The sequence below is a fragment of the Haliotis asinina genome, chromosome 12 (genome assembly GCF_037392515.1).
Source record: "Haliotis asinina isolate JCU_RB_2024 chromosome 12, JCU_Hal_asi_v2, whole genome shotgun sequence".
Taxonomy (NCBI): Eukaryota; Metazoa; Mollusca; class Gastropoda; order Lepetellida; family Haliotidae; genus Haliotis; species Haliotis asinina.
In genome coordinates, this window is record NC_090291.1 from 38,819,652 (window position 1) to 38,828,718 (window position 9,067).

The following is a 9,067-nucleotide window of genomic DNA, read 5'->3' on the forward strand; positions in this document are numbered from 1 at the left end:
GTTTATTCTATACTAAGAGGGGATCTTATACTGAGGAGAACAATGCTGGTCCTCAAAAAACTGTAACAAAGGTACTCTTGTCTATCTACAGAGTGGCCTGCGCTACCATACTCACTGATATGATGATATAAATATAATTAATAACATATTGTTCCAACCATACTTAGTTTACACTTGATAACACAAGATGATAATGCAAAACATGCATATCTTCACTGCTACCTCCAGCAGCAAACATCACCAGGATGTCACTTGCCCCCCCACATTTGCTGTTTACATCTGTTGAAATGCGTATATTAAACTACATCCCTTTGAGTGGTCCTTTTGAGTTTGTTATACCTTAGTTTACTGTATTAGCTCAACTAAATGTTGTCGCAATTGGTTTTTAGTCTGACAATCTATTCTCTTCACAACACAGATAAGTGATACAAATTGAATTGACCCATAAATGTCCATACCTAACGCAGTAACGCTTTGTATCTTGTTGTACCATGGGAGTTACCAATACCAATATTAGGACACTTCAAAACCAGATAATTCAGTGAGTTGTTATTATGACCACAAGGGAGTAGAATGAAGCAGAGCTTACTACATCGTAAATGAATACTGAATACATTGTATCCTCACATGCATGTGGTCACAACATGGATACATTGCATAAGCAACATATGGACGTACCATATAATTTTAAGAGAAGAGAAAAATATGGGACTTATGTTTGTTATCAACAGAATATTGTTTCAGTCAGCACTTTCTAACAAATTTGTTACACATTATATTTGTGATTACACATTGTGTTACATTTGACAACTTTCTACTTGGACCTGTGAAGATCCGGATGAGAATTGATCTTCAGTAACCCATATTTCAGAGTGTGCTGAAACTAAACTCACTCACTTTCTAAAGGGCATTGTGTATTTGTAACAAATTTGTTCTCTGAAATGACAAGGTAAATATTTTTACGGACCCACCATATGTTTTCAGGATATCTAGGCAGGAATAATTTTCAGCCCCTTACAGTCCTCCTTATCAGTATTTCCCTCTAGAACAGTGAGACAACTTTGCTGTGTTCGGGATTTCCTGCTGTGTCATCTTCCTCTCGAAGACCCTCGCTGACAGGCCCCTTCCCTATCAGCGTCAACATGGCCTGGGCCTCAGGGTCCTTGTCCAGAATGCTCTTCTTCTTTCTTGACTGGAACAACAGTTGGTGGAGGTCAGTGAAAGAACAGTTGTGTGGAGGTCAAACTAACAGCAGTTGGGTTGAGGTCAGTAAACAACAGTTGGATTGAGGTCTTTGAAACAACAGTTGACAGAGGTCAGCAAAACAACAGTTGGTGGAGGTCAGTGAAAGAACAGTCGTGTGGAGGTCAGACTAACAACAGTTAGGCTGAGGTCAGTAAACAACAGTTGGATTGAGGTCTTTGAAACAACAGTTGACAGAGGTCAGCAAAACAACAGTTGGTGGAGGTCAGTGAAAGAACAGTCGTGTGGAGGTCAGACTAACAACAGTTAAGCTGAGGTCAGTAAACAACAGTTGGATTGAGGTCTTTGAAACAACAGTTGACAGAGGTCAGCAAAACAACAGTTGGATGGAGGTCAGCAAAACAACAGTTGCATGGAAGTCCCCAGAACAACAGTTGGGTTGAGGTCATTGAAACAACACGTGGGTCAGCAAAACAGAATTATAAAGTGGGTCAGTCAAACAGCAATTGTTTGGTCAGTGGCAAGGTAGGGTTGGTATAAATAAAAAAACAGCAGTTAGGACAGTAAAACAACAGTTGGAAGGGGGTGAATCAAATAACTGTTGGGTCAGTAAAACAACAGTTAGGAGGGAGTAGGTCAGTGTGTAACAACAGTTGAAGGATGGAATTTGACACAACAGTTTGGTGGAGTGAGAGAATCAGCTGCCGAGTGAAGTCAGCATAACAACTATTTCTTCGGTGATCAGTATAACAATCTTTTGTATGGTAGAATGCCAGTCTGTATGCAATCCAGATAAATAAAATTGGAGCCAAGTAAATAAAACAACAATATAGTGAAACAACAGCTGCATGTAGGTCAGTGGAACAACAGTGAATGGGGGTTTGGGGGGGGGGGGGGGTGTGTGTGTGAAACAACACTTTGTTTGATGGACCATGACACCAGCAGAATGTAGTCAGTGACAAACTGCATGTGGGCTAGTAAAACCACAGTTTGTGAGCAGACTAGTAAAACCACAGTTTGTGAGTGGGCTAGTAAAACCACAGTTTGAATGTGAACCTACCTCATCTGTGATGTCATCATCATCTATCTTTTTCTCCGGTCCCACCGCCCATACTTCAATAACGTCCACCTCAAAGTCTGGCTTCCCAGACAGCTGTGGGCTGCCGTACGTGGTACATCGTGACCCGGCCTTGCTGTGTCCGTTGTTGAAAGTATGGTCTATCCACAGACCGAAGTAGTCGAACTGTCCTCCCATACCCTGAGAAGTGACAGCAATACAGTACTACAGTCATGTGTCTTAATAATGACATTGTCAGACATTACAAGCTTAACAGGTTGGGAAAATAGGCATTGGCAATTGTTTTGATATGAAGAATTGATCTGATCTTAATGCAGCCCTCTGCAGTACTGCAGCGACATGATAGCAGTATTTAAATAATCAAGTCTGGACCAGACAATCGAGTGATAATACTACATGCCACAATAAACACTGTGAGCCTTTGATAACATAAAGTAAATGTAAGAACCCAGTCTGACCACGCCTCTTCCACACTGCATAGTTCAATTTAGTACAAACATTATTGTAGATTCAGTGCCCAAATCACGTGCTTTCAAATATAAGTCACAAAAAAGATACATTTAGAGTATTCCACATAGTAAAAGGTGGTGAGTTTCCCCAAATAACCATGTTCACCTGATATAGAAACAACACAAATGCCTTAGAAAGTATAACAATGACAGATGGCCAAATCAATGAAAGCCATGGCTATTAGATTGACCATAACAGCTGGGCAAATGGATTCCAATAAAGTACCAAAGCAGGGTCTGATTTAGTGCTTTGTTACTTGCACTGGTGCAGCCCAATATTCCAATATTACAAAGTGCAACTTACCTACTAGTCAAAGCACCATGTGAAAGTCAGTTTATGAGAAATAAATCAACAATAAATCTAACATAATTAACATAATTTTAGGGGTGGGTGGAAGTCTGTTAGATTCAGAGTGATAGAAATCCATCAAACTAGTGATGAATCTGAGTAATGACAAGTAGGTGAACTTCTGAATTAAACACATAAATAATTCAACAGCATATTTCTTTCCATTCATATTGCAATAAAACAACGAAACTGGAATTTCTTAAGTTGCACCTGGTGCAAATTGGTTAGCATCTATCAAATTGAGCCCTGAAGTACAACAATGACAGATGGTCACATCATTGAAAGCCATGTTCATGACTATAAGACTGAACACATAAGCAGTCCAAATGGCAAATGGATTGCAACCAAGTACCAAAGACTGCAGCGTCCCACTTACCAACCCATTGGGCAGAGTCTGGACGTGGTTGTTGAAGTACATGTAGTGGTCGTTGTATCCAGTGGCGGTGTAGACCCCATAGTGAGGTTTCAGGCTGAACAATGCACACTGAGCATCACCTAGATGCAGAACAAAAATCCACAAAATGCACTCATGTAGGGAATGAAACATGGGTGAATGCTTTAACACTGGACTACCTCACCACCGTCTAGCAACTCAAGCATTCTCAAAGTGCTAGCACATTATTAACCTGGATAACCTAGGCTGACTGAGTGAGAGGTGCTAGAGGGTTATTAATCACATGACTTGTCCCACCAGGTACCCACTTTCGGCTGGGTGAACAGAGGCAATTTTTAACAAACTGACTTGTCTAAGGTTTGAAGACTAGAAAGATTCCCCAGCCATGACCTTGCTGGAATGTATAAAAGCAGCAAAAACCATTTGAATCCAAGCTTAACTGACCTGTGAACTTGGGGTTAAATTCCCAGTCCTGACTTGCATAGCCCCCAAACACATGCCCATCCTTGTCTCTGATGATGACTACAGTGGGCCCCTGAGTCGTTATCTTTTGCACCAACTGAGTGAAGCTGTCCCCAAACACGAGGTTGGAGTACAGGAAGCGCCACTCCATCTGTTTGTCAGGGGGGATAACTGAGTTGAGGAAGATGAGGGACGGGAAGTCTAGGATGCTCTTGACCTTGGCCCAGTTGATACAGCTGGCCACTGGTACCCGTGGGGCCAGATGATGGGCAACTTCTTCGTCCTTCTGGGGGACAAATAAGAGCATGTTGTGAATAGCTGCCAACTGAAGTTTTCTGGTAATAAATCTGTGGATGCAGTACTAGTACAGAACAAGATAGATTTGTTTTTTGTTTGCTTGTTAACGCCACACTCAGCAATATTCCAGCCATATGGCTGGAACAGTATGTAAATAATCGATTCCAGGCCAGACAATCCAGTGATCAACATCATGAGCATCAATCTACACGTTTGGGATATGATGATATAAGCCAACCAAGTCAGCAAGCCTGACTGTCCGATTCTGCTAGTTGACTCTTAAAAGAAGCATGAGTTGCTGAAGATCAATTCTAACCTGGATCTTCACAGGTACAGAACATGATAGAAATACAACTTACTGAAACTACATGAAAGCATCCCGAGAAGACCTGTTCAAACATCTGGAGAAATAGCTGTGATTTTGAAATGCAGTCTTCTATCTGGCTCTTATCAAAGGTCACGTTGTCTGGTACCACCGGAACTCCAGTGCCACGGTCTTTGGCAGAGCCTATGTAAAGCAAGACACTACATCATGACTTGGTGAATAAACCTGTGCTATATGATCTTCATCAGTGAGTGATCTGGGTTTACTTCTAGTTTGAATTGTATTGCAGTTATATCACTGGGTGTGTTTCATGTTCCCTGCTTTAGGGAAGCCAACATACATGGGTCTGGTGTTGACAAATCTGGATTTAGGACTGATAAGGATTCAACCCACTGTCAAATTTCTGTCATGAAGAAAGGATGTCTCTGAGGCAACACAGCAATTGTGCTAACCCCAGACAGCAACCCTGGCAAACCAAGACAGTAACATTGCCAACCCTGAACAGTAACATTGGCAACCCTGGAGAGCACCTGTGGCAACTCTGCACAACCACTGTGGCAACCCAAGACAACAACTGTGGCAACCTAAGACAATGACAGTAGCAACCCCAAACAACAACTGTGGCAACACAAGACAACGACTGTGGCTACCCAAGACAACAACTGTGACAACCCAAGACAACAACAGTGGCAACCCTAGACAATAACTGTGGCAACCTAAGACAATAACTGTGGCAACCTTTGACAGCAACTGTGGCAACCCAGGACAGTAACAGTGGCAACCCAAGACAACAACTGTGGCAACCCTGGACAACAACTGTGGCTACCCAAGACAACAACTGTGAAAACCCAAGACAACCACAGTGACAACCCTGGACAACAATAGTGGGAACCCAAGACAGCAACTGTGGCAACCCAAGACAACAACAGTGGCAACCCAAGACAACAACTGTGGCAACCCAAGACAGTAACAGTGGCAACCTTGGACAGCAACAGTGGCCACAACAGACTGCAACTGTGGCAACCCCTGGGCAGCAACCATGGCAATCCTGGACAGCAAACTGACATATCCCTAGACAGCAACAGTGACCACCTCAGACAGCTACTGACATCCCTAGAAAGCAACTGACACAATCTAGACAGCAACAATGGCCACCTTGTACAGCAACTGACACAACCCTAAGGAGCAACAGTGGCTACCCCAGATAGCAACTGACACAACCCTAGACAGCAATAAAAGCAACACTAGACTCCATACTCAAAACAAATAATTAACAAATATTGAAAGGATGATTAAACAAGGGCAGAAGAAGAATGGGGTACACACCTGCATGGAAGAGATCTTCCAAAAGACAGAGGGCAAGACGAGAGAAGGATTCTTCACTCCGATGTAGCACCCAACTTTTATACTCAATATGTTTCTCTGCAACCCTTGCAAAACTGTATATCAGCATAGTTACACACTGAAACAAAATACAGTTTATGAATTATGTAATTTTGAAGATAAAATTTATATTTTATAAGTATCCTGAATCATACATTATTGCTCATATCCTCTTCTCTACCAAGCTTCAGTATAAACCTCTGTTCTGTTGTTCCCAAAGAACAGTTTTAAAGTTTAATAAAGGCCTCTTTCTTTCCTCTACCAGCGTCCCCTATGATCAACCCCCAAGTGCCACTCTCTCCATTTTGCCACCCAACTACATAACCAAAGCCAAATAGTGTCTGATATGATAAGTATAAAATATCAATTTTATCATAAAAACTACATATTTTTCCTTATCCTTTTCTTTATCCTGAAAGGAAGATGATCTCAACCCTCTATTTTGACCTGAACTTTTTATCTCTCGCCTTCTGAATTGCCACAAAGTTGCTTCTAATCTGGGTCTTCGGCATGAACTGTCTGAACACTGAGCTCACTGTCTGCTCCGATCTGAAGAGCAATCTGACCAATAACATTATGATAGAAGACCTTGATGCCATAGAGGGTTAAACCTGTTAGTGTAGAAACCATGTGGTCTGGTGATGGGATGTGGGACGCTGGCACAAAAAAGGGAGAGGCCTTAGTGAGGTAATCTATTTTTGTCCCGGACATTGGTGTTTTCTATTGTTATACATGTATTTGTTGATGATGTTGATGGCATCATCGCCTTTAAAGGTGGCAGTTTTGATGTTCCAGCCTGGTCTTCACAGCTTCAGGTACTTGTCACATGGAATAGCTGGTACCAAACCATCAACAATATTATGTCTTGTTGTCTTCTGAAGTGGTGGCAGGTCAAGGTCCCTCAGGATCTTAGTGATACGTCCTGCTCCTCCGATGTGTAGCTGCCGCCCACAAATCTTGCTGCATGGTGCTGGTTTGTCTCTAGCTGATTGATGTGTCCCTTCTGGTAGGGATCCCAGATAACACATCCAAACTCCATTACTGGTCATCACATGTATAAGTAGGTTGTACATTTATTGGATGGAGGGCAAGTTCTGATGTTCCTTATTAAGAAGCCTAGTGTAGACTTAGCTCCCTTGGCTACAGTAACTTTAGTTTGTTGTTTGATGATGCACAAAAATATTCCATTTACGTAATGATGGTATTGCAATTATCTGGGCAGACAATCCAGTGACGTGACATTTTGCTGCCCAGTCAGGCTAGCTATGCCCGAAAGTTACAAGAATTCACTTGCCTGAAATTTTGAGAAGAAACTAAACAGAATATTACAAAAGGACACAAAGATAAAATACCATGAAGACTACATGACCTCATGAAATTTCACAAGCTAGTTAGGTCAATCATGGAAATTTACTGGTCAGATTGGCTTTTAACTAGCCATGGGCTGGTGGGCTAGTGGATACTTAGCACACTGGATGAGATGAATCAACATTCCGAAATAAAATCAACCAAAGTCCCAAATTTCCCATATCAAACAAATGTGCTGACCTTTATTAGTTGCTGAGGTGTTGCTTCAAACTTCCCCCCTGTTGCGAGATACAGAAGGATAGTTGACCTCTCTGTCACGCTGCCTCGTAGCAGACTGGACAGACACTGCAGGAACTGCTGCAGGCTGATACCACCATCAGGCTCGTGCCGTTTCCCTGACAACTCCATCACACAGAACATACTGTGGCTCATCTCTTGTCCTAGGACAGGACCTGTGTAAGACTGGAAGAACAAATCATTCACCTTTGAGGCCATATGTAACTAGACTCCCACAACCCTGTTCCATAATGCAATCTATGTGTAATAGCACATTCAGGACTGCATTGTTGGTGGTTGTATCCCAATGCTCTACAGCCATGTTGAACTACATTTAAGAGTCCCATGCTTCATAATGTGTGGATGTGAGTGTGGGACTCATCTCTAAGTAATCTACAGGCATATGTGTTGTTGGTTGTATCCAAATAGTCTACAGGCTAGAGACCAGTTATTGCCAACACCTGGCCGTAGCACTTCTGACAGCTTGATGTTAACTCTCATAGTGTATCGCTTTTGTGATGTGTCAATGTATGAAATACTATGGAAGTACAAGTCAAGCTGTCTGTGCCAGATGTGGGCAATAACTTGTTTGTGGTGATAACTGGTCACTAACCAATACCATCCCATTTCAGACTATAAGTTGTTATGTTATGTATAGATCTGCATTTCATGGAAAAACATAATATTTTCATTGGTCTCAGTCATGTATATCAGGTCCCAATATATCACTCCCAGGATGCTACTTGATATGTTAATGGGAGTAGTGGTGGCAATACTTTGCCAGCGTATTTAGTTCTCAGTCTATCTAGACTAAGGCTTAGTCTCTGAATATACATAATTTTGATAGTAACAAATAAATCCATTCTAATTGAAAAGGAGCCCCAGGGAGACCAGAGATTCAGAACCCAAGGAAATCTAGACTTGCTTCATTTAAGGCTTTAGCTCTGCAGAGAAGGCTTGGCAGTAGGCAAAATAATGTGGTTCAGGAGCTGTGTGGCAGACTGCAGTCTAGCATGCATTTGCTCCCTAGAGCGTCAGAAATGATGCATTGAAAATCAAGCATAATATGTCTTTAAAACACTATTGTTTAATTAAATGATTATAATTTTCGTAATAGATCCCCTTGTACAACATCCACACTGACAGGCGGTTTGTATCGTAAACAACTGTTACACACTTAGAATTAATAAAGCATTGATTGAGTCCTATGCTTGTTGTGTCCAAAGACTGAAAGATTGAATCATGTAAACAACAACACTTACCTCCAACTGTTCCTTTGAAATTGTCTTTTTGCCATGGGAAATCTTTGTAAACATTTGAGAAATAATGTCCTTCTCTTCCTCTGTGAAATGAACATTTGATCCCTCGCTATTTGAACTTTGTGAACCCCCCATTTTGTAATTGTAGCCTTGATTACGACTACGGTATGGTCAGCTTGTCATATTTCCCTCGTGAGGCAACGTCCTTCACATTGATAACAACA

At 41.7% G+C, this 9,067-nt stretch overlaps 1 protein-coding gene across 1 annotated transcript; it reads right to left on the minus strand.

The window, feature by feature from the left end:
• Nucleotides 1-965: 965 nt before the first annotated feature.
• On the minus strand, nt 966-9,051 carry LOC137258536 (MTOR-associated protein MEAK7-like). The gene is made up of 8 exons (XM_067796245.1): nt 8,847-9,051; nt 7,549-7,770; nt 5,944-6,079; nt 4,652-4,800; nt 3,978-4,281; nt 3,516-3,634; nt 2,264-2,461; nt 966-1,192 (listed from the first exon to the last, which is right to left on the minus strand). The coding sequence occupies exons 1-8, from the start codon at nt 8,976-8,978 to the stop codon at nt 1,043-1,045; spliced, it is 1,410 nt and encodes a 469-aa protein (XP_067652346.1). The 5' UTR covers nt 8,979-9,051; the 3' UTR covers nt 966-1,042.
• Between the last annotated feature and the right edge of the window lie 16 nt (nt 9,052-9,067).